Here is a 26,918-nt window from a genome sequence, read left to right as displayed (position 1 = left end):
GCTCCGAGTTTGCATAGGATGCATATTTAAAGTAGCAATAGGCAACACCGGTTGTAGATGATTAGGACCAAACTCAGGATCCACAGGGAGTAAGGAGGAAGAGCTTGCTGAGACAGTAATGGACGGAGAAGATGAAGCATCTGTGGTATTCAAAGTAGAAGAGTCGAGGGTGGAAAGTGGTGGAGGAGGGATGATATACGGTATTGATGCAGCTACTAAGGGTAATGAAGGATGAATATCAGAAGTGACACACTTAGACTGAGCTAGTAATTGTTGATACGGAAATATGGATTCATCAAACACAACATGCCGAGATATAAAGATCCTCCCCTTCAAGACATCAAAACAAATAAAGCCTTTATATTTAGAGGCATACCCCAGAAAAACACACTGAGTTGTTTTAGGTTGTAATTTGGAAGTGTTATAGGGCTTTAGTAAAGGAAAACACGAACACCCAAAAACTCTAAGATGAGTAATCACAGGAGATGTACCAAAGAGTAACTCAAATGGAGACTTATGATTTAAAACTGGTGTAGGCATCCTATTGATTAAATAGGCAGCAGCTTGACAAGCAAAAGACCAAAACTGAGATGGAAGTTTAGCATATTGCAGCAGGGTAATAGTAGTTTCTATAAGATGCCTATGTTTTCTTTCGGCTAAGCCGTTTTGCTCAGGAGTGTATGGACAAGAAATTTGATGTACCATCCCTTTGGCTTTGAGAAAAGCTTGTAGTTTATGACTTATATACTCCCCCCCACCATCTGTTTGTAAACACTGAATGGTTGCAGAAAACTGAGCTTGAACAAAGGCATAAAATGAGACAAATGTATCAAAAAACTCTGATTTATTTATAAGTGGGAATACCCAACAGAATCTAGTACATTCATCAATGATAGTTACATAGAATTTGAAACCATCAATTGAATTACAGGGTGCAGGGCCCCAAAGATCACTGTGTACAACTTCAAAAGGTATTTGAGATTGATGAGGACTAGATTGAAAAGGCAATTTGGTAAACTTTCCTTCTAGACAACTATGACAGACTGAGGGTACATCATCCTTGGAACACCGAATATTAGCTTTATTGAGCATAGTAGACACAATATTATTGGTAGGGTGACCTAACCTACTATGCCAAAGAGATGAACTAATGAGCTGTCCCAGAAATGCAGAAACCTTGAATTTACTCGGGGAATAAGAACCAGGATGTTTGGCAAGGGATGAGATGGGATAAAGTCCATTACTGCATAGCCCTTTGTAGAGAATCCTCCCTGTGGCCTTGTCCTGAATCCAAAAACAGAACGCATCAAAAATCAACCAGCAGTTGTTATCAAGACAGATTCTATGCACTGATAATAAATTCTGAGACAATTTGGGCACATATAAAACAGAATTTAATTTGATAGGATGAACTGGTGTATGAATAACAGTGCTGCCAACATGAGATACTGTCAAACCTTCTCCATTAGCAGTGTGAACTGTCTCATTGGTTGGATATGGAGAGGCTAAAGACAGGTTACTGAGCTCAGTGGTCATGTGATTCGTAGCCCCAGAATCAGCAAGCCAAATTTGAGGGGAAGACTGAGATGAAGATGCCTGAGAAGAGGATGGAACCACTGTATGCATGGCTTGCATCGCAGGTTGAGAAGGGAACTGAGGTGCTGAAGGAGCATAGGAGTACTGAGCCATAGATGGGTGCTGTGGACCAATGTATGAAGGACCTTTATCATTGTAAAAACAAAACCAAGTTGTGTGGTTGTTCTTTCCACAAATCTGACAACTAGATTTATCCACTGTCTTGGAGTTACAAAATGGTGCAGTATGACCATATGCATTACACAACTGACAAAACACAGATTGAACAAAAGGCACAGTTGGAGATGGACCAAGAACACCAGATGTAGGAACATGATTCTGATTAAAGAACTGTGGTCTTGATGCAGGATACCGATACCCTGGATTGAACTTTCCTTTACCCTTCTGCCTGTTATTGGCAAACTGTCTGAAACCACCAGTATGACCATTAGATGAGCCATTAGAAGAACTATAGGGCACATGACCAGGTTGTGATTGAGTGTGATAAGACTTAGGTTCAGATATGGTATTGGTATTAGCAACCAAGGCAGACAAAAACTGAGATGAAACATTGCTCTCCACAATTAGTTCTTCTGCGAGTAATTGAGACCTAAAGTCTTTAAGAGAAATGACACTTTCCCGTCCTCGAATAACACATCGAAAAGTATTGTACTCAAGAGGTAAACCATTAAGGGCCAAGATGACAATATCCTCATCAGCAAAGTAAACTCCAGCAGCAGACAAGTAATCTCGAGCCTCCTTAATGCGCTGCAAATATTTAGACACAGAATCTGAACCTTTCTTAATGGTTTGCAGATTCGATTTCATCTGAAAGATGCTGGTTCTTGAAACAGTAGAAAACTGTTCTTTCAACCGATTCCAAAGATCACAGGCACTAGAACTTCCAATAGCACAGGAAATGGCAGCAGGTGATAAAGTCGCAGTAATCAGTTGCATCAAGGCTCTATCATGCAGTTTCCAAACAACATATGCATCATTCTCAAGTTGAGAAGAAGAATTACCAGATACCATACCAGAGTCACTCGAATTAACAAGAAATCGAGGAGGACAGAGATTAGAACCATCAACAAACTGCATAATCCCATGACCTTCTAACAACAATTGCATTTGAAATTGCCAATTCAAGTAATTTGTATCATCAAGCTTAATATTCACAGATGTAGGAATTGTGGAAATAAGAGCAGTAATTGGAGATTGAAGAATCTGAAGTTGTGATGCAGTTACCATATTGGCAAAGTTCGAAGAACAACTTGTCACTGAGACACCAAAACAAACACCTGGTGTGCAGCAAATCTTCAACACAACGTCACAGATCCCAATTTGCAGCAAACCCTAGAAATGAAGAGAAGAAGAAGAGTGTACTCGTACAAAGAAAGAACACAATCACGAGCAGCAACGACGCCGAAACACGTAGAGAAGAAAACCGGCGAATGATATTATATCAATTTGGAGAAGCGGAAGAAATCAGAAGGATCGAACAGAGTAGCGTTAGCTGATCCGGCGATTGATACCATGTTAATATGTATGCAGATATATCAGAGAGAGAATTATCAAGAACTTAGTGAGAGAAAGTAAGCAGAGAGAGAGAGATGAATATCTGTATTATGTATTTCTTACTCATGAAGTCATTACATTTAGACTTATATAGCAGCTCAAATACATGTAACTAACTAACTAACTAAATGCACAATCTATTGATACATTTGTCTCATTTTATGCCTTTGTTCAAGCTCAGTTTTCTGCAACCATTCAGTGTTTACAAACAGATGGTGGGGGGGAGTATATAAGTCATAAACTACAAGCTTTTCTCAAAGCCAAAGGGATGGTACATCAAATTTCTTGTCTATACACTCCTGAGCAAAACGGCTTAGCCGAAAGAAAACATAGGCATCTTATAGAAACTACTATTACCCTGCTGCAATATGCTAAACTTCCATCTCAGTTTTGGTCTTTTGCTTGTCAAGCTGCTGCCTATTTAATCAATAGGATGCCTACACCAGTTTTAAATCATAAGTCTCCATTTGAGTTACTCTTTGGTACATCTCCTGTGATTACTCATCTTAGAGTTTTTGGGTGTTCGTGTTTTCCTTTACTAAAGCCCTATAACACTTCCAAATTACAACCTAAAACAACTCAGTGTGTTTTTCTGGGGTATGCCTCTAAATATAAAGGCTTTATTTGTTTTGATGTCTTGAAGGGGAGGATCTTTATATCTCGGCATGTTGTGTTTGATGAATCCATATTTCCGTATCAACAATTACTAGCTCAGTCTAAGTGTGTCACTTCTGATATTCATCCTTCATTACCCTTAGTAGCTGCATCAATACCGTATATCATCCCTCCTCCACCACTTTCCACCCTCGACTCTTCTACTTTGAATACCACAGATGCTTCATCTTCTCCGTCCATTACTGTCTCAGCAAGCTCTTCCTCCTTACTCCCTGTGGATCCTGAGTTTGGTCCTAATCATCTACAACCGGTGTTGCCTATTGCTACTTTAAATATGCATCCTATGCAAACTCGGAGTAAGAATGGTATTGTGAAGAAGAAAGCTTTCCTCAGCTCTCTCAATGCTTCCGGTTATGTTGATTTGTCTCTGTGTGAGCCTGCCACTTATAAATCTGCCCTCAAGGTCCCTGTTTGGTATAACGCTATGCAAGAAGAAATTGAGGCCCTGCATACTCAAGACACTTGGAGTTTGGTTCCTTTACCTTTTCAGAAAAACTTAGTGGGCTGCAAATGGATTTTCAAGCTTAAGAAGAACTCTGATGGTTCTATTTCTCGGCATAAAGCTCGGCTGGTAGCCAAGGGCTTTAGTCAAGAACCTGGCCTGGATTATGGGGAAACGTTTAGCCCCGTAATCAAGCCTACTACTATTCGCTTAATATTAGCTTTGGCTGCCCATTTTAATTGGTCATTAAGGCAGCTCGATGTTAAAAATGCCTTCCTCCATGGCTTGTTGCACGAAGAGGTATATATGGCTCAGCCTCCGGGGTTTGAAGATCCCACTCATCCTGAGTTTGTATGCAAACTACACAAATCCTTATATGGTTTGAAACAGGCACCTCGGGCATGGAATGAACGGTTCACCAATTTTCTGCCTTCTCTTGGTTTTACTTCCACTTATGCTGATTCTTCTCTGTTTGTTAAGCACATTGGTACTGAGATTGTCATTCTCCTACTCTATGTTGATGACATAATTGTCACCGGCAGTGCTTCTTCTGTCATTCAACAGGTCATTGACTCTCTTACACATGAATTTGATATTAAAGATCTGGGCAATCTGCACTACTTCCTTGGCATTCAAATTGATCGAATTGGTCCAGGTTTTTTCTTGTCTCAGACCAAGTATATACAGGAGTTATTACAGAAGGCAGAAATGGTTGATTGCAAGCCGTGTGATACACCTTGCTTACCTAACAATCGCTTACTCAAGGATGATGGTTCTCCTTTCAACAATCCGGCAGCTTATCGAAGTATAGTAGGTGCATTGCAGTATCTTACTTTCACCCGGCCGGACATTGCTTTTTCTGTTCATCAAGTGTGTCAGTTTATGCAGGCTCCTATGATTTCTCACTATACTGCAGTCAAACGAATACTGCGATACTTAAAGGGTACTATGACCTTTGGTATATCATACTCTGCTAGTGACTTACAGTTAAAAGCTTTTAGTGATGCAGACTGGGCTGGTGACCCTAATGATCGACGGTCTACAACGGGCCTAGTTGTGTTCTTAGGTGGCAATCCCATTTCCTGGTCATCTAAGAAGCAGCATACCGTGTCACGATCCTCTACCGAGGCGGAATATCGGGCCATGTCTTCCACTTCCGCTGAACTTGATTGGCTCCAACAGCTTCTTCAGTTTCTGCACATCCCACTTCCGACAGCTCCAGTTCTCTTTTGTGATAATTTGTCCGCCATAGCTTTGTCCTTCAATCCTGTTCAACATCAGCGTACGAAGCACATTGAGATAGATGTTCACTTTGTGCGTGAAAGGGTTGCTCAACATCGTCTCCTGGTTCAGTTTGTTTCTTCCAGGGAGCAGTTTGCGGATATCCTTACAAAAGGCCTTAGTTCTCCTTTGTTTCGGTCTCATTGTACCAATCTCATGCTTGGTTCATCCAAACCTGAGATTGTGGGGGGCTGTTAGGATATATATGTGTGTGGGATTATGACACTTGTCAATAGATTGTGCATTTAGTTAGTTAGTTAGTTACATGTATTTGAGCTGCTATATAAGTCTAAATGTAATGACTTCATGAGTAAGAAATACATAATACAGATATTCATCTCTCTCTCTCTGCTTACTTTCTCTCACTAAGTTCTTGATAATTCTCTCTCTGATATATCTGCATACATATTAACATGGTATCAATCGCCGGATCAGCTAACGCTACTCTGTTCGATCCTTCTGATTTCTTCCGCTTCTCCAAATTGATATAATATCATTCGCCGGTTTTCTTCTCTACGTGTTTCGGCGTCGTTGCTGCTCGTGATTGTGTTCTTTCTTTGTACGAGTACACTCTTCTTCTTCTCTTCATTTCTAGGGTTTGCTGCAAATTGGGATCTGTGACGTTGTGTTGAAGATTTGCTGCACACCAGGTGTTTGTTTTGGTGTCTCAGTGACAAGTTGTTCTTCGAACTTTGCCAATATGGTAACTGCATCACAACTTCAGATTCTTCAATCTCCAATTACTGCTCTTATTTCCACAATTCCTACATCTGTGAATATTAAGCTTGATGATACAAATTACTTGAATTGGCAATTTCAAATGCAATTGTTGTTAGAAGGTCATGGGATTATGCAGTTTGTTGATGGTTCTAATCTCTGTCCTCCTCGATTTCTTGTTAATTCGAGTGACTCTGGTATGGTATCTGGTAATTCTTCTTCTCAACTTGAGAATGATGCATATGTTGTTTGGAAACTGCATGATAGAGCCTTGATGCAACTGATTACTGCGACTTTATCACCTGCTGCCATTTCCTGTGCTATTGGAAGTTCTAGTGCCTGTGATCTTTGGAATCGGTTGAAAGAACAGTTTTCTACTGTTTCAAGAACCAGCATCTTTCAGATGAAATCGAATCTGCAAACCATTAAGAAAGGTTCAGATTCTGTGTCTAAATATTTGCAGCGCATTAAGGAGGCTCGAGATTACTTGTCTGCTGCTGGAGTTTACTTTGCTGATGAGGATATTGTCATCTTGGCCCTTAATGGTTTACCTCTTGAGTACAATACTTTTCGATGTGTTATTCGAGGACGGGAAAGTGTCATTTCTCTTAAAGACTTTAGGTCTCAATTACTCGCAGAAGAACTAATTGTGGAGAGCAATGTTTCATCTCAGTTTTTGTCTGCCTTGGTTGCTAATACCAATACCATATCTGAACCTAAGTCTTATCACACTCAATCACAACCTGGTCATGTGCCCTATAGTTCTTCTAATGGCTCATCTAATGGTCATACTGGTGGTTTCAGACAGTTTGCCAATAACAGGCAGAAGGGTAAAGGAAAGTTCAATCCAGGGTATCGGTATCCTGCATCAAGACCACAGTTCTTTAATCAGAATCATGTTCCTACATCTGGTGTTCTTGGTCCATCTCCAACTGTGCCTTTTGTTCAATCTGTGTTTTGTCAGTTGTGTAATGCATATGGTCATACTGCACCATTTTGTAACTCCAAGACAGTGGATAAATCTAGTTGTCAGATTTGTGGAAAGAACAACCACACAACTTGGTTTTGTTTTTACAATGATAAAGGTCCTTCATACATTGGTCCACAGCACCCATCTATGGCTCAGTACTCCTATGCTCCTTCAGCACCTCAGTTCCCTTCTCAACCTGCGATGCAAGCCATGCATACAGTGGTTCCATCCTCTTCTCAGGCATCTTCATCTCAGTCTTCCCCTCAAATTTGGCTTGCTGATTCTGGGGCTACGAATCACATGACCACTGAGCTCAGTAACCTGTCTTTAGCCTCTCCATATCCAACCAATGAGACAGTTCACACTGCTAATGGAGAAGGTTTGACAGTATCTCATGTTGGCAGCACTGTTATTCATACACCAGTTCATCCTATCAAATTAAATTCTGTTTTATATGTGCCCAAATTGTCTCAGAATTTATTATCAGTGCATAGAATCTGTCTTGATAACAACTGCTGGTTGATTTTTGATGCGTTCTGTTTTTGGATTCAGGACAAGGCCACAGGGAGGATTCTCTACAAAGGGCTATGCAGTAATGGACTTTATCCCATCTCATCCCTTGCCAAACATCCTGGTTCTTATTCCCCGAGTAAATTCAAGGTTTCTGCATTTCTGGGACAGCTCATTAGTTCATCTCTTTGGCATAGTAGGTTAGGTCACCCTACCAATAATATTGTGTCTACTATGCTCAATAAAGCTAATATTCGGTGTTCCAAGGATGATGTACCCTCAGTCTGTCATAGTTGTCTAGAAGGAAAGTTTACCAAATTGCCTTTTCAATCTAGTCCTCATCAATCTCAAATACCTTTTGAAGTTGTACACAGTGATCTTTGGGGCCCTGCACCCTGTAATTCAATTGATGGTTTCAAATTCTATGTAACTATCATTGATGAATGTACTAGATTCTGTTGGGTATTCCCACTTATAAATAAATCAGAGTTTTTTGATACATTTGTCTCATTTTATGCCTTTGTTCAAGCTCAGTTTTCTGCAACCATTCAGTGTTTACAAACAGATGGTGGGGGGGAGTATATAAGTCATAAACTACAAGCTTTTCTCAAAGCCAAAGGGATGGTACATCAAATTTCTTGTCCATACACTCCTGAGCAAAACGGCTTAGCCGAAAGAAAACATAGGCATCTTATAGAAACTACTATTACCCTGCTGCAATATGCTAAACTTCCATCTCAGTTTTGGTCTTTTGCTTGTCAAGCTGCTGCCTATTTAATCAATAGGATGCCTACACCAGTTTTAAATCATAAGTCTCCATTTGAGTTACTCTTTGGTACATCTCCTGTGATTACTCATCTTAGAGTTTTTGGGTGTTCGTGTTTTCCTTTACTAAAGCCCTATAACACTTCCAAATTACAACCTAAAACAACTCAGTGTGTTTTTCTGGGGTATGCCTCTAAATATAAAGGCTTTATTTGTTTTGATGTCTTGAAGGGGAGGATCTTTATATCTCGGCATGTTGTGTTTGATGAATCTATATTTCCGTATCAACAATTACTAGCTCAGTCTAAGTGTGTCACTTCTGATATTCATCCTTCATTACCCTTAGTAGCTGCATCAATACCGTATATCATCCCTCCTCCACCACTTTCCACCCTCGACTCTTCTACTTTGAATACCACAGATGCTTCATCTTCTCCGTCCATTACTGTCTCAGCAAGCTCTTCCTCCTTACTCCCTGTGGATCCTGAGTTTGGTCCTAATCATCTACAACCGGTGTTGCCTATTGCTACTTTAAATATGCATCCTATGCACACTCGGAGCAAGAATGGTATTGTGAAGAAGAAAGCTTTCCTCAGCTCTCTCAATGCTTCCGGTTATGTTGATTTGTCTCTGTGTGAGCCTGCCACTTATAAATCTGCCCTCAAGGTCCCTGTTTGGTATAACGCTATGCAAGAAGAAATTGAGGCCCTGCATACTCAAGACACTTGGAGTTTGGTTCCTTTACCTTTTCAGAAAAACTTAGTGGGCTGCAAATGGATTTTCAAGCTTAAGAAGAACTCTGATGGTTCTATTTCTCGGCATAAAGCTCGGCTGGTAGCCAAGGGCTTTAGTCAAGAACCTGGCCTGGATTATGGGGAAACGTTTAGCCCCGTAATCAAGCCTACTACTATTCGCTTAATATTAGCTTTGGCTGCCCATTTTAATTGGTCATTAAGGCAGCTCGATGTTAAAAATGCCTTCCTCCATGGCTTGTTGCACGAAGAGGTATATATGGCTCAGCCTCCGGGGTTTGAAGATCCCACTCATCCTGAGTTTGTATGCAAACTACACAAATCCTTATATGGTTTGAAACAGGCACCTCGGGCATGGAATGAACGGTTCACCAATTTTCTGCCTTCTCTTGGTTTTACTTCCACTTATGCTGATTCTTCTCTGTTTGTTAAGCACATTGGTACTGAGATTGTCATTCTCCTACTCTATGTTGATGACATAATTGTCACCGGCAGTGCTTCTTCTGTCATTCAACAGGTCATTGACTCTCTTACACATGAATTTGATATTAAAGATCTGGGCAATCTGCACTACTTCCTTGGCATTCAAATTGATCGAATTGGTCCAGGTTTTTTCTTGTCTCAGACCAAGTATATACAGGAGTTATTACAGAAGGCAGAAATGGTTGATTGCAAGCCGTGTGATACACCTTGCTTACCTAACAATCGCTTACTCAAGGATGATGGTTCTCCTTTCAACAATCCGGCAGCTTATCGAAGTATAGTAGGTGCATTGCAGTATCTTACTTTCACCCGGCCGGACATTGCTTTTTCTGTTCATCAAGTGTGTCAGTTTATGCAGGCTCCTATGATTTCTCACTATACTGCAGTCAAACGAATACTGCGATACTTAAAGGGTACTATGACCTTTGGTATATCATACTCTGCTAGTGACTTACAGTTAAAAGCTTTTAGTGATGCAGACTGGGCTGGTGACCCTAATGATCGACGGTCTACAACGGGCCTAGTTGTGTTCTTAGGTGGCAATCCCATTTCCTGGTCATCTAAGAAGCAGCATACCGTGTCACGATCCTCTACCGAGGCGGAATATCGGGCCATGTCTTCCACTTCCGCTGAACTTGATTGGCTCCAACAGCTTCTTCAGTTTCTGCACATCCCACTTCCGACAGCTCCAGTTCTCTTTTGTGATAATTTGTCCGCCATAGCTTTGTCCTTCAATCCTGTTCAACATCAGCGTACGAAGCACATTGAGATAGATGTTCACTTTGTGCGTGAAAGGGTTGCTCAACATCGTCTCCTGGTTCAGTTTGTTTCTTCCAGGGAGCAGTTTGCGGATATCCTTACAAAAGGCCTTAGTTCTCCTTTGTTTCGGTCTCATTGTACCAATCTCATGCTTGGTTCATCCAAACCTGAGATTGTGGGGGGCTGTTAGGATATATATGTGTGTGGGATTATGACACTTGTCAATAGATTGTGCATTTAGTTAGTTAGTTAGTTACATGTATTTGAGCTGCTATATAAGTCTAAATGTAATGACTTCATGAGTAAGAAATACATAATACAGATATTCATCTCTCTCTCTCTGCTTACTTTCTCTCACTAAGTTCTTGATAATTCTCTCTCTGATATATCTGCATACATATTAACAAGTCGGTCATTCAGTTGTTCAGTGACTGATCTGGTTGTCCTTCTTTTCCGCTTTCCATTCTTTCCTCATTTCAATTGGCCGAGAATCGTGTTCCATTTATCTCTGCACCTGCAACATGAAATCACACTTGGGCCAGGCGGTTCGAACGTCATGGTCATGGAGCATTTAGTTTTAGGGAACACTGCAACAAGAAGGTCTGCAAATTTGCTGTGTTAACAAATACAGCTATACAGGAAAACTTTTGACCACGTTTGCAGTCACAGCATCGCTTAATGTTATCGATCTATGTACTAATTAACAACATAGATAATATTAGGTTATTACCGCAAACCTAATTAGTAGCTGTGAAAGGGAAACAAAAAAATCTCTAAACTTGTGTTTCAAGCATGAGTGAATTTGTTTTGACAGCATGAATGAAATGAAAGTTTCTTCTCAAAATTGTAAGGTTGACAAACTTATTGAATCACTCTCAATGGGCTAAAGAAATGAGATGGTATTAGATGGACTTAAAGATACAAGCAGTTTACCCGTTAAAACTGGATTATGTCCGTTGTATTGCCCATCAATATATTGCTAGGCTCATACATTCATTCTATTCTCTCATATTTGTCTAACCTCCATATTAGAGGTCTCTACCCCTTTATATAGGCCTCCCCCTCTTAAGGCCTCTCAAAGTGGCATTTAATGTGCCCACAACTTGCACTAACTTACTAACACTTTTCCACCGATTCAGCCAGGCCCTCGTCAACGAAGTGACGTTTTAGCAATTTGGGTGGTGCACCTTTTTTAGGTTTAAGCGAGCCGAGCATCCCACTCGGACCTTGGTTACCTCGCCTCGTCTTGTTGAGCACTGTCTTGATTGTCTTTACGTCCCATCCTAGGCCTTTGCTATCGATTGGAAGTCGTGGTTTGGTTCGAATAGCACTTAAGTAGTTTTGCCCCTGGATACTTATGCCATGAAGCTGTCAATTGACCCACGTGCACCAAGCTGTCGGGTAATCCTTCTTTTGTCTCGGTCGACCTAAGTGCTCGGGTCGGCTCTCTTTGAACTCCTTGGGCCTTGGGCTCTTGGGCCTTTCCTTGAGCTTATGCCATTGGGTGTGCCTAAAGGGGCCCATTGTTAACAAAATCAGTTAGTGATGAAGAGTAATCAAATTCCTTACAACATAAGCCAATGAACATCATATGAGAATAGTTAAATTTCATAATAACCAATGTGATTGTGTACATAAATAGTCTTCACAAGGAACGACAACAGATTGGATCGGAGACCAACGTGTCATGTACATTCTAATAACTGAGAAAATGTCTCTTTTTTCTTTGGTCAAGATTTGCGAAATATTATCCATACTCATATTTACAAATTAAAGTATCAAATGTTCCCATAATCATCTCGCAATGTAATGAATTCTCCATGTGTTAACGTGTGTATCCATTTCATTAATTAAAAAAAAATTATTTTCTCATAATTAATAAAAAAATGTTTTGATCACATTAAGTCAAGCACAAAAAAAAAAGGAGCGTTTTTTCTCACCACTATTTAGTGTGATGTATGCTCACCATCATATTTATTACCGTTAGATGAGTTTGGATTTTAAAATTCGTGTAATGGATAGGCACAAATCTCAAAATTCAAACTCATCTAACGGTGATAAATATGGTGGTGAGCAAAAATGCACTAAAAAAAAACTATCGTTAGAAAAAAAAAAACTACAATCAAATTAAGAATCTAATCATTAAACAACCACATAAAAATTTAAAATTTTGATTGGATAAAAAATTGCGAATAAAACATTAATTATCAAAAATATAAATGTATGCAATATTTAAAGAAAATGAAAAACTAGATGGTTACTAGAGAGCCTCGATAAAAGTTCACTCTTAAGTGGGCTCGGCCCATTTGATATGTGACTTGTAATTCGAAAAAGGTGAGATCAGCCCATTTGTAGTTTCTAAATTATTCTGGATTCGATTCGGGACATCATTAAACTTATTCAAAGCCACACGCAAGACCGTTTGTCAGTTTGCTCCCAGCGCAACCGCATTGCTGATTCCTCCTCCGCCTGCTCCGCCTCCTCTTCATCTTCTTCCTCTCTCTGAAACGACCTCGTTGCGATCAGCGATGCAAAACGGGGATTACGCCTCCGCTCCCTATTACCAGTACCCTCCTCCGCATCAAAACCCTAACCCTATCCCTAACCCGGCCGATCACCACCACAACCCCTACGCCTCCGCACCGCCTTTCACCTCCTCCGATTACTCCGCTTATTCCCAATCTTACCCCCCATATTCTCTGAATCCCGACCCTGCGCCTCCCACCGCTCCTTCCTACACCCCTTCTCCTTCTCCAATTTCCAATCCCAATTTGCAAACCTTCAATCCCACGCCTCAGCCGCCTTCTTCTTTCCCTCCGTTCGAGACCCATTCGCCCTATCAACCGCCGCCACAGCAGCAACCGTATCAACCACCGTACGAATATAACCAATCGGCTCCCAGTTACGCCACTTTGCCGCCCTCGATTCCCGCCAACCCTAACCCTAATTCCAACCCCTCCTCTCCGTATTCGTCCGTTTACCAGAGCCCGTTTTCTCAGCCGCCCCCTTCGGTCCCGCCTGTATATGAAAATCCATACGAGAATTCTCTGAAACTGGATCACGGCGGTGGCTCCGGCGGCTCCTATTTAGATGATAGGTATGGGGGATACAACCGAAGCCGATCCGATTTGGGTCCGGATCCATATGGGAAGCGGTATGATGCAGGTCCCGATGCGGGGTATGGCGACGGTGTTTATGCGTACGGAGGTGATAAGGTGGAGCCGTATGGAGCTCGCGGCACCGCGCCCAAGTCGTCAAGTTCGACTTTGTTCGATGATTACGGGAGGTCGATTAGTGTCCCATCTGGGAAAACCACGCCGGTGAGCTCGAACAAGATCGTCCGGGCAGTACCCAAGGCCGATACGCAAGAGGACGCGAAGAGTGGGGTGCAGAAGTTTCGGGTCAAGCTGTTGGCTGAAAGTGGAGGGCAGAGCACTATGGATGTCCTTTGCCAGGTATGACCAACGAGATACTGTGTTCTATATAAGTAAAATTTTAACTTTAATTAGAAGCATATAACTTGTTAGTTTCTATTGTGTTTACTGTGATTGGATTTTTCACATTGTTAATTTTCACTAGTGATTGTGTTGTTGTGGGAACGGATTAGTTCCGTTATGTCGTTCAATGCCACTGATTTCAACAGCTTAACTTTGTAGCTTAGGTTACAACTATAATTGGGAGCCTTAGCAGAAGAAATCATGTTTTCACATAAATGTTACTCTAAAGAAATGGCAAATAGGGACTAGATGCTACTTAGAATTAGAGCACTATGGCCTCTTGGTCTATGTTGAATGGGTTACCAAAGGTAAGAGTTATAAAAACACCACCTTGGACTCTCCTATTTTTGAAATGCATATTATCATGAAGCTGTTTCTGGTATTCCTCGGGATGATCATCTTTATGTTGGTTTAAAGTATGGGTAGTGTTTAGAATGCCATCCATTGCTCTTGTTTAATTCCTTCCCCCTGCTTTCTTTCAAATCTTTTCTATTGATTTGTTAAGATTTGCCGATACTAAATTCTATATCAGATTGGTTTGGATGGTATCCGTATGCTTGATCCTGCTACCAGTCGGACATTGAGAATATATCCCCTCGACACCGTTACAAGATGTGATGTAAGTTCACTTTACTTTAGCATCAAGTTCGTTAAGGAACTTTTAATTTATGTATTGAGGTAAAAGTAATTTGTATGTTTATTTTTTTTCTCAAGCAGAAAACCGACTCATCTACCTTCGCCTTTTGGTCAAAGAGCTCTGTGGATATTGAGCCAAGGCGTATTAGATTGCAGTCAAATAGTTACACTGCCAACACCCTTTTGGATACAGTGACTGCTGCAACTGTACAGGTTGGAAACTTGGGAATTTTGCCTTTCCCCTTGTCTTAAAAGATTAATCGTGCCCCTTATTTATTGACAACATGTGATTAATTAGGGCCTAGGTGATGTTTTCCTTGTTTCTGCTCCTGTTATTTGATATGTTGTCATGTAGCAAGTATAAACATTGATGTGCCTTGGTTCTATGTGAAAATTAATAAAGGTGGGCTGGATTAGTCATTTCGTGTTTCAGTTATATGTGTTCATTTTGAGTAGGGTGGTAAACTACAGAGATTGACTTATGTGTCTGAACTTTTAGACTCGGGCCTGTATTTCATATTGATCAAATATGCATGAGTAGTGTACTTACATGAGGGGTAGTGTTTTGTTGTGAAGTAATGCCAGCTGATTTCTCTGTGCAAAATTGCATGAATATCAAATGTATTCCTTCAATGCATAATCTGTAATGAACTTTCTATCATTCATTTTGCGAACTTATTGAAATTTGTTATCAACGTCTGTTTGGCCCTCTTATTTTGAAAATAGAACTATGAGCTTACTTTTGTTTATGCTGATATTATGATTGGGTGGTTATGTCTTTATTAAATTATATGCTTTTATTGAAGATCTCAATAATGCATAATATGGTTCATGTTTATGTCCACAAGACTGTTTAACCTTATCAGAGAGATTTTGAATGTTGATTATTTTTAGTGATGTATTGTTCTTACCCCTTGTAACACAGCTTAAGGAAATGGGTGGAAGAATCAGGCCAACGGAATCGGTAAGGCCAAGCGAACAGTCTACAGAGAGAAAGAAAGGATTAACCGATTGGATGAACATTATAAAACCGGGAAATGTGGAGAAAGATCATTGGGTAATATTAGCTTGCCTTCCTTCCACTTTTGTTTGTTTCAATGGAATGATATAAACGTGGTAGTGCTTTATATGTCTCCATGTACACCTTTCAGTACAGGATATGGTTGTTGCAGTTCTTTTGGTAAGTAATAAAATAATCTTGTTCTACTCTTTCTTATTTCGTTACTGCTGTTTTTTAGGTCCCCGATGAGGCAGTTACAAAATGCACGGCCTGTGTGTCAGATTTTGGGGCTTTTAACCGTAGGGTATGTCTAGAGTTAAAGTGGCATCTTCATTGTTGGTTGTTCATGTTCTCTTCATTTGAACTTATGGATTTCTCCCTCATTTCAGCATCACTGCCGGAACTGTGGAGACATTTTCTGTGACAAGTGTACCCATGGCAGAATCGCCTTAACTGCTGAGGAGAATGCCCCGCTGGTTCGAGTTTGTGACCGATGCATGGTATGTCTCTAAACTTCTTTAGGGTATATCATTGTTAGCTGATCATATTATACCAATTACATCAGTAGTAAGTAGAGGGGTGTGGACTGGACTGAAGATTCCATTTTATATTTTCAACATTTCAAATTTAGTGTGGCGGAATCAAGATTTTATATGGTGTCATTATCCTTTGTAGGCTGAAGTGACTCAGAGGCTCAGTAATGCCAAGGAAGCATCTAGTAAACCTGCAGGACTTCATAGTCATGAGGATCTTGCCAAGAAGCTTCAGGTGATTTCAGTGTTGTGTTTGTCTTTTGCTTCAAACAAGTCAATCTGCACGTAATTGACATATTATATTTCCACCGAAAATAAAATTTATTATGAATATGAGTTGAATTTCTTCTAAAGTCTGGATCAGTAGAGTCATTTTTTGATACACATCTGTTTTGCGTGCTCGCACTTCCTTTTTTGCTTCATAAATTTTTTTTTTCTTTTTTTTGAACAGGAGGAGTTGGAAAGGAATCGCAAGGAATCTTCAGGTAGTTTCTTTGCTTGTGAACATTAGACGTTGGAAATATAAGTAGACCCTCCATTGAAAAGAATTTGTTTTGGATAACCTTGTACATGTTCAATGTTTGAGTTCAATAAGTGGGGTTAATTTTGTAGCATTCAAATATTAGCTGAGGAGCTAGAGTTGTATAAATGTTAATAATTTGCAATTTTGCATGTTCATGCCTCAGGTTCAAAATCCGATGTATCTGGGAGGAGAATGAGAGAAGTTGCCTGTCCTACATGCACAGTCCACTTGCAGGTAATATATTATATAGAAGTTGAACTGATTTTGAAGTGAGGTTAAAATCGCACACTTACATAGTGTTTGTGGAGTAGTAGTGTGTGCATGTTTATATTTTTTGTGTATGTGGTGATGACATTACTGGAATTGTTGCAGGTTCAAGTTCCCAGCTCGGGGTCGGAGACCATTGAATGTGGGGTTTGCCAGAATCCATTTCTTGTGAGTGCTCATTGATTCGAAAACAGATTCTCACGACAGCACTCAATTGATATCTATGAAGTTTCCTGGTTCAATTAGTTTTATTGGATTGCCTATGTTTCCTAATAATTTGGAAGAGCTTTTGCATGTCGGTGTTTTTTCTGCGTTGTTGTTTGACTGGATGGCTGCTGCGTTCTGCTGTTTAGAGTGTATATTAAGTTTTTACTTGAAAGCCCCATCAAACTGAGTCTTGCCTTCTGTATGTAAATTGATGTTTATATTTTTACTTCTGTATATGTGATGGTTCATCAGTGTTGACCTTGTTTGATGAGGGATTGTGCCGTGTTTGCGATCTTTTGGTTCGATGTGCTCATCCGTGTAGTAATTTGATTAAATGTGGGTGATTACGATGTATTAACAAATGTATGAATTGAAAGGCTCTATTAGAAAAAAACTTTCTCAACAAAAACTTTCTCCCCTGTTGCTGTAATCCTGTAGACTCTGGATGTTTATGTATGTATTTGAGATTTGTGGTGTTTATAATTGTTAACGCTTAAAACTGGTGAGGCTAACAAAAGTTTGATGGATCAAGTGTTTGTCCTTGATGGACTTGGGCTTTGCAAACAAATGATTTTTTACACAAGATTTCAACGGTTCACCTTCTAAAACTGAACTACGTCCACCGAGTTTTTTGTATACACTGGGAACAAGGTTACAAGTGGGTTCGGCTATAATAATACAAATTCTCTCCCAATTCTATTAAGGAGTACTTGTCTTTTTAAAATAGGAAAATTAATGAAAAGTAATTGAAAACTTTGAGTTTTAACGATACGGATAAAATAAAAGGTAAAGTAAATAGTATCAGAATTAATTTTTTAATGTAAAAATATAATTTTTCGTTAAAGTAAATAGTATCATGAGTTTTTCGTTAAAGTTCATTTCTTAAACTGGCCTTCTTTTGAACCTTCAGGTTACAATCCATTACTCCCTTTGCATTTAATGATTCGAATTCATAGATTAGACGTTGTAGCTATTTGTCTATTCTTTAGCTGACACGTGACAATAGCCCTTCCTTTGAACCTTCAGGGTTACAATCCATTACGTCCTTTGCATTTAATGATTCTAATTCATAGATTAGACGTGGTAGCTATCTCTCTATTCTTTGTTGACACATGGCAATAGGCCTTCCCTTGAACCTTCAGGGTTACAATCCATTACTTTCTTTGCATTTAATGATTCGAATTCATATCAGAGATGGATTGTTTGCCCTACCATTCCCATACCCTCTTTATATCATTCTGTTATATACAGTCACGATTAAGTTACGTCAACATTTATTTTTTATTTTATTATTTTTATAAAAAAATTAATATAAAATGTTATCTTGTTTAATTGTAATCACACAAAATAAAAAGGCATGAGAAAGATATGGAAAGAGGAGAGCCCACAATTCATCTCCATTCATATATTAGACGTGATAGCTATCTCTATATTCTTTAGCTGACATGTGGCAATAGGCCTTCCTTCGAATTCATATACTCTTAAATGATATACTTTATTCGAACAATAAAAAATAAAGATGTATAATTTGATGATGATGTCTGATGATAACCATACAAAATACGAACTTCCATTATTTACAAGTTCCAACTCAACACATGCTAGCAATACAGATTGGACCATAATTTTGCAGAGGGTGCTTTTCTACTCGGGACACATTTAATTTTTGGTTGTTAGATTCTTGATTGAAAATTTAATGACTAAAATTTAACGATTAAAAACTTTAGTGTATGATACACTGGACTCCAGTGACTGGAGTATACTAGAATTTTGGTAGGCTAGTGATCGAACAAGAGGCTTGAAAAGTTATGGGTTAAGCATCATATCTTAATGAGCAAAGGATTTATAACTAGTGATTAAGAGAATTTATCATCCACTCAAACATCTGGTGTGTTTGAATTCTCCTCTCTTGATATTGTTTGCATAAAAAAAAAAAATCATAGTTTAAGGGATAGGGTTTTGTGATTAGTAGGTAAAATGTCAGATTTATGGATTTAGTTGGTACGATATAATGTCAAATTGATGGGTTTAGTTGGCACGATCCAACTGCTTTGTATATATTAATCGAATTCAAGATTTTGATCATAATATATGGTGAACTTACCAGCATATATAGAGTGAAGATGCAGGAAGATAAATTATTATTCTGAAATAATGATTCGTGCCCGTAGCTGGTGCTTTTTGTTGAGCAGTTGACACACTGCAATTAATTTGGCGAGTAGCGCATGGAATGAGACCACCAAAACGTGGAAAAATAAAGTAACTTACATTTTTTGTTCGTGTTGAAAAAAAATTTAGGAGGAGGAGAGGCTACTTCATCTCATGCCATAATATTCTATAAATCTCTTTAAAGACTTACATAAGAGGTTTTAGTTTTGTTTTTTATTTTTACAGATCGCCTACTAAGAGAGATTTTCGACGATGGAACTTGAACTTAAGTTTTATAGTCTACTAAAGAAAACGATCATTATTAACTCAATTAACCCTCATTTACATTAAGTAACCTACTTTACTCACCCAACTGAGAGTCCTTTAATTTCCCTCCTTTTTGGTTATAGAAAAGGGAAATAATTAATTTAATTAGTGAAATGGTTTTTTGGTTGCTTTTTTTGGTCTCTTTTTCTCCTTCCAATTTTGTGGAAGTTTAATAAACTATGATGTTACGTTCTTTCACCAGCTTGCATGCAATACGACCTCAAGATCTTACGTAGACTGCAGGCAATACCCTGTTGGGTGTTTTAGAAAACTCTTGCCAGTAGTTGATTCCCAAAGCGTCCAACTGTACATTTGTGGTTCGAGGGATTTCCTTTTGAAGAAGGTAGCCAACCACATCTCATAAAGAAGCAAGATTAGCTTACTAATTGTGGGAGAGAGGGGTTAAAGGCTTAAAGCTCTACCGGGACCCTTCTCACTCTTATTGGGAAGATAAGACGCTATTTCGGTATAGTTTGATGACCAAATTTTAAGGATCTTGGTTCTTTCCATCAGTTTGGTGTGGGAGGAGCGTGAAGTTGCAACAATAGACCTACGACCCAATCTTAATGTGTAATTTGTTTCGTCTAATTCTTTAATTATATGCTAGATTTTTTCGACTACAACTTTTGAAGAAAGATAAGATTCCAACGTAAAATTAGTTGGTAATAAATAAGTAGTTTAACTTACTTATAAGCCCATGTAAAATCGTTTTTCCATCAATGTGAGATTCATTCTCAATAAGTTTTTTTACGTGTGGTTAATTTTCAACTCAAGCATGTGGGAAACATAAACAGGTGACATGAAGCATGTGTGGCACATGTAGTCATTGAACTTCATACGTAAGACAACCTGCTCTGTTATTATAAATAAAGTTGAGGTTACATCTTAAAATCAATTAACAATATGGGGAGTAGCCCAACTTAAGCCCATACAAGTTTTCTCCTTTCAGCGATGTGAAACTCTTTTACATCCACACATGCATTCTCATGTGTGATAAAAACTAAACACATAGATAACACGAATTAGGTGACATATAACACGTATAGCCGTTAAACATCACACATGATCAATCTGCTCAAATATCATTAAAAAAATAAAATAAAGTTCCACCATGAATTGACAATATTAAAGTATCATGTCCTACTTACGAATAACTCTAGTACAAGTTTTTCCTTTCAACTTTGTCTTTGTAATTGAATTCTTCTCTTTTAATAATTTTATTCACTTTATAACAAAAACAGGTTGAGTATCCGAAGATTACTACAACAGTTGTGCCAATTAAACTTGTGCTCACTGTTTCTTCACCTACAATGCCTAAAATATACTTTTTTAATTAAAAGATCAAGTTTATGACACTGATGAGATAGGTACCTTTTGTGATATACAAATATATTATGCTGAATCGAGGAGTGTATACGATTTTCCATTGGCCAAGTAGGTATGCGTGATGCAACCTACATGCAACAGACCATGTGGCTGATCAAGAAATCATGAATAACATTTTAAAATGTTTTTTAGTTGAGAAATAATGACATGTATATGGCTAGCGGGTAACTGGTCTGCCTTACTTAAAGAAGTAAAGCATTGATTTATGGTTTGTAAACGTACGTAGTGTTTTAATGAAGAAGCTTAAATAATAGGAAAATTATTTAAGGAAAACTAATGAAAAAGATTTGAAAATTTTGAGTTTTAACGATAATGACAAAATAAAGAGTAAAATGAATAGTATCAGAATTAACTTTTTAGTATAAAAATATGATTTTTCGTTAAAATAAACAGTACCGAAAACGTTTCGTTAAAGTTCTCAATTATTTATGCATACTACCTGTGTTCATAGATGTTCATTTCTTTTCATGTACAAAATTTAATCGTTAGAAAAACACAGAGACTTGCGCGGATAGAAATCCGAGTGTGTAATCACTTTCGAAACATAATTGAGTAGGGTTGGGTTTCCTCTGATTTGTTTGTTTATTTTTCTTATAAGTGGACAAAAAAAATCTTTAAACCGCAATACTAGCGACCTCTCTAATGTCTGATAAGTAACTTTCATTCCTGGTGGCAAAGAAAAGAACGTCTTTTACATTACTTTCCAATTATTTATTTATTTACATATATAGAGAAATGATGGCATCTTTGGAGAGAATTTTTTGTGTAACTGACACACAAAATAGTACACAATATGTCATTACACAAATGGTGAGATATATGTATTAAAAAACTAATAATTTAAAAAGTAAAATTTCTCATCACTTAAAAAAAAACACATAATATATTATCCGTATTTCCGTCCCAATAAAAAATTTCTCCACATCTAGCACCGGAAATACGCAGTAACACATGCAAATTGTACGTACTTCTAGAAATTAGGAATCTTGAAGGCTAGTATTAAAAAAACTGTAACAAATTCAACTGAAATGACTGCAGTAAAAAACAAATCTTGGTTATTTATTGTTTTTTCTTAGAATTTTAACAAAAAGTTCTAGATATTGTTTATTTTAATAAAAAATTATATTTTTACATTAAAAAGTCAGTTCTGATACTATTTATTTTATTATTTATTTTATTTTTTTCGTTAAAACTTAAAATTTTCAAACTATTTTTATTAATTTTCCTTTTGTTTCTTTATCTGTGGTAAATGGAGAAAAGCTTGGATATTCTGAAGTCTCTGAGAGCAGTCAGCGACTAAAAATAGGGCAATGTCGCGACATTTTCACATCTTGTCTATTTAAGGCACAAAAATGCACCTGGAGGAGCATTAGAGTGAGACCAAAGAGTCTTCCAAAATAATGGTATCAGGATTATTTGTTATGGAGTCTTCTTCCTCTTCTTCTTGTCCTTCCCAGTTGCTGTCGTCCCGGTTGATATTATGTGTTTGTGTTGTAGTTTTTGGTGTTTTCCAGTACCCTACAGCCACAGAGGGACTGGTGAACCTGCCACCAAACCAGACTGTTCCGGCGGTGATAGTGTTCGGCGATTCGATCATGGACACGGGCAACAACAATGATCTCGAGTCACTTGTTAGGTGCAATTTCCCTCCTTATGGACTAGATTTCCAGCAGCACATGCCTAGTGGCAGGTTTGGCAATGGCAAAGTGCCCTCAGACCTCATAGGTATAACAAGCCTCTCTCGCATACAAATATACATTTATCCATTTCGTTAAATTCATATATGCGTGTGTGTCTGATGTGTACCAACTGTAGTTTTCATCTTCGACGCATGAGGGTTTACGATCGGAACTGATTTATCCATCACGGAGAGAGATGTCCTCGCCGATAATCACAGTGTGTGCATGACATATTTGTATAGCAGTTGTCGGTCAGTGGAGAGAACATTACTGTGAACCTCCCTATAAGCCTTCATACACATATTTGTATAGCAAAACATTTTTACTATTTAGATTTTGTCTCGTTCTAACAAGGGTTCGAATTCTTTCTCCTTCTTTTGGTACGGTTTAAAATAAAAATATCGATTGTAATAAAGGGAAAAGAAAAAAAAATTTAAGCTTTCCAACTTATTCCTTGTTTACGTAGAGCTTAGAAACTAAATTTTTTTGTTTGGTATATCTTGTATACCTATATGCATGCATGTATTTGATTGCGGATGGAAAAATATGAGTAAAGATGGCTCCTGGACTCTGGGCCAACTCTCATATCACCAATGACCTCAACAAGCACTCTATGTCTCGAGAGTATCATGGTGGTGATTCCGTTGACACAAATAACCTTATTTATCCTTTTACACATATTTTATCTCTTAGAGAACTAAAACCGTTTAGCCATTTGGTGTGACAATTATGCTACCAAGATTGCACGTCTACATATAGAACATAAAAAATTGTGGATCCCTTATCTATATATGATATACATACTCACATCATCCACATATTCAACCAAGATAGCTATGGAGTTTAATTTTTCTTTATTTATAGAATAATTATGTAGTATTTCATATTTTTTTTTAGTTTTACTTTACAACCTTTGTCCAAATTAAAATTAATTTATTATTATGTTACTTTCCTTATGTTGAGTTACTTTCTTAACACTAACACTTGATAATTGATATCTACTTTTACAAAGTTATTCGAAATAAGAATTGGACAAAATCCATGCTTGAAATTTTTTAAATTAATATTAATAGTAACAAAGTCTCAGTATTTCTATCTACCTTCATTTTGGTTTATGATGATCAGCGTCAGAATTGGGAATCCGAGAGTATTTGCCGGCATATTTGGATCCAAATCTACGACCTCAAGATCTCCCCACTGGAGTTGTCTTTGCATCAGGTGGTACCGGATTTGACCCTATGACACCCCAAATAGTGGTACGTTAATATAACATGCGCGCACCCATGAATATATCAATAGATTAAATTGCTTTGCTCATAAATTCTAATTTTTATTTATCAATCCTTATTTCTTCATAATGTTGATAAAATGCAGTCAGTTATATCAATGGATGATCAGTTGAAAATGTTCAAAGAGTATATAGCGAAGCTCAAGGGCGTTGTTGGAGAAGAGAGAACCGAGTTCATCCTATCCAAGGCTCTAGTTCTGGTGGTTTCCGGCAGTGATGACATCGCCAACACCTATTTTGGCATTCGCATAAGACAAGCGCAGTATAGTGTTCCTGCTTACACTGACCTCATGGTCAACTCTGCATCTAGTTTCGTCAAGGTAACAAGAAATTTGCACAGATATTACCTGAATTTTTATTACTTGAACTGAAAGTTCTGTGTGATTATTACTTACATTAAAAAAAATTATATTAACCACACAAGTTTCTTACAGTTTGATATCGATCTATGTCCACTTCCATCTAATTTTTCGTCAAATAATGGCATTCAAGTCCATTATTGTCATGACGGAAATTGAGGGTCCATATTTTCTGATGAGTTTTAAAGAGAATTGAGGGAAACTACAAAGCTTTTTGACAAAGAAAAATGTCGTATAAACTCCTATTTTGGCAATAATATAGTACCTTAGCTAGTCGTGGTATTTGCATATTCATCTTTATCTCTTATACATTTCTCATAATTTTCGACCGTTGGATTGAATGAATTTGAAGAAGATAAATAGAGAAAAATTAACAAAAGTGTATGAAAAGTAAAAAAGAGTGCAAATAATACTACCCTACCATATATGATGAGAATGGTCTTAAAAAAAATTCACCGATTCGTTTCGGTGACAAGTAGCAAGACAACATATTGGTGATTAACTTTTAAATTTCTCTATTTCAATTTTCCTTTATAATAATTGACCCACTGGATTAACAAGTTAATCAATAGGATTCTCTCCCCTCCAATTTTTCTTCCTTTCCAGTCTCCGTCTATTTGAACAGTCACGATTAGCCACGTCAACATCTTGTGTTGACTTTTTTATAGAGAAAGTCAAAGAAAAAAGTGAGAGAGGAGAGAAAAGGAGGAAGGGGAGGGATTTAGGAGAGATTTTTCAATGTGACCGGCACACAAGATAATACATCACGTGTCACTATACAAATAATGAGATATGCTTGTTAAAAAGTTAATAACTTAAAAAATAATTTTTTTTTACCACTTATATAAAAACACGTAGTATACCACTCATGTTTCCGTCATAATGAAATTTTTTTCGGGATCTAGAATGGAGAGAATTCTACTCCGTTAATCAAATCCCTTATTTACTAATGATATGGTAATTAATTAATTAGGAATTGTACAAACTTGGGGTGAGAAGGATTGGCGTGTTCAGTGCACCACCAATAGGATGTGTGCCTTCACAAAGAACTTTGGGTGGAGGAATTCTGAGAGGTTGTGCAGAAGAACACAACGACGCGGCAAAGTTATTCAACATCAAACTGTCCAGCTCACTCAACTCCTTAAGCTCCGCCCTGGCTGGCAGTAAAATCGTCTACGTGGATGTTTACAATCCACTGCTTGATATAATTCTCAACCCTGCCAAATATGGTAATTATTCTAATTAATTAATTCATTAGTTGATGAAATTAGTTTAATATTTTGTGTTAATAATGATATTTGGGTTAATGAGTTTTAGGTTTTAAAGTTGTGGATCAAGGTTGCTGTGGTACGGGGGAAATAGAGGTAGCAGTGTTATGCAACAAGTACGATTCTACGTGTGAAAATCGATCCGATTATGTGTTTTGGGATAGTTATCATCCTACAGAACGAACCTACAACATACTCATCCCTTCACTTATCAATAAATATATTAACAACTTCTTGAGCGATTGATTAATGAAATAATATTATCGCTTTTTTAAGTCCAATTTATCAGTTGCGTTACATTTTAATATGGTTGTTAAAATCAGTATATAAAATATTATGATATCATGAATCGATCGATTTGTTTATGCTCCTGGCTAATCCTCAGTCCTCATTGTCAAGTCATGTAATCAGCTTTTCATCTTTTTGGAAGAAAATGCAATAATAAACATTGTAATATTCTAATTCCTTCAGTTTTCGTCTCTCATTGTTCTAGGGGATGTGCTATCCACATATTTCATTTTCCTTCTCATACATCTCTTGATAATTTTTGTCCGTTGATCTTCTTCAATTCATCCGATCCAACAACCGAAAATTAAAAAGGTGTGTGAGAAGTAAAATGGGGTGTGTGGATATCACGCCCCTTGTTCTAGTGTTAGCTTAAGAGAGTGCTCTCGTCCTATTAAAGTAATTAAATTCAAGTAGTGCTTTAAAATTTTAAGTTAAATTCTTAATTGTCCTTAATTAGGAAATTAAGGGACAGTTTGAAATTGCTATGGTTTGAAAAAAAAATGCTTATGATGCGCTTTAAAAATAATCAAATGTAAAGTAAAACTGATGAACATTTGATTGATAATACTTGGGTACTCACTAGTAATTATTGACCTTTTGATTTTGCTCCATGGTATTTTAACACATGTTTTATTAAATGATGGAGATGTTATTAATTTTTTTGGGCTTTAAAAAACTAAAAACACGTGACATCTATTGATTGGATCAAATCACAAAGAGGGTACATAAAGTGGAAAGAGATTCTCTCCGGATCCTTTCCACCTGATCCACCAAATCAAAGGATCCATGCCCTTGAAATTTGATCCAACGGCTAAATTTATTATAACTTTTAAAAGGGGCTCCTGTTTGTAGCTATTAGATCAAATTTCAAGGGTTCAGATCCCTTGATTTGGTGGATTAGGTAGAAGGGATTCAGAGAGAATCCATTTCCCATAAAGTACTCACTAATGAGTATCTAAATATTATCTATTTTAGATGGCCACTTGGCATGCAAGTTACCCCGCGCCC

At 37.8% G+C, this 26,918-nt stretch overlaps 2 protein-coding genes across 2 annotated transcripts; both read left to right on the top strand.

Moving 5' to 3' along the window:
* Positions 1 to 12,906: 12,906 nt before the first annotated feature.
* Positions 12,907 to 17,418, top strand: LOC126632299 (protein FREE1-like). The gene is made up of 10 exons (XM_050302657.1): positions 12,907 to 13,959; positions 14,534 to 14,620; positions 14,719 to 14,850; positions 15,563 to 15,694; positions 15,876 to 15,941; positions 16,027 to 16,137; positions 16,313 to 16,405; positions 16,622 to 16,655; positions 16,857 to 16,927; positions 17,066 to 17,418. The coding sequence occupies exons 1-10, from the start codon at positions 13,033 to 13,035 to the stop codon at positions 17,141 to 17,143; spliced, it is 1,731 nt and encodes a 576-aa protein (XP_050158614.1). The 5' UTR covers positions 12,907 to 13,032; the 3' UTR covers positions 17,144 to 17,418.
* Positions 17,419 to 22,380: 4,962 nt separating this feature from the next.
* LOC126632695 (GDSL esterase/lipase EXL3-like) lies at positions 22,381 to 26,092 on the top strand. The gene is made up of 5 exons (XM_050303148.1): positions 22,381 to 22,753; positions 23,833 to 23,963; positions 24,082 to 24,315; positions 25,328 to 25,583; positions 25,672 to 26,092. The coding sequence occupies exons 1-5, from the start codon at positions 22,429 to 22,431 to the stop codon at positions 25,866 to 25,868; spliced, it is 1,143 nt and encodes a 380-aa protein (XP_050159105.1). The 5' UTR covers positions 22,381 to 22,428; the 3' UTR covers positions 25,869 to 26,092.
* The last annotated feature ends 826 nt before the right edge of the window (positions 26,093 to 26,918 follow it).

This window comes from Malus sylvestris, chromosome 8 (genome assembly GCF_916048215.2).
Source record: "Malus sylvestris chromosome 8, drMalSylv7.2, whole genome shotgun sequence".
Classification (NCBI taxonomy): domain Eukaryota; kingdom Viridiplantae; phylum Streptophyta; class Magnoliopsida; order Rosales; family Rosaceae; genus Malus; species Malus sylvestris.
This window is presented reverse-complemented; position numbering and strand designations above follow the sequence as displayed.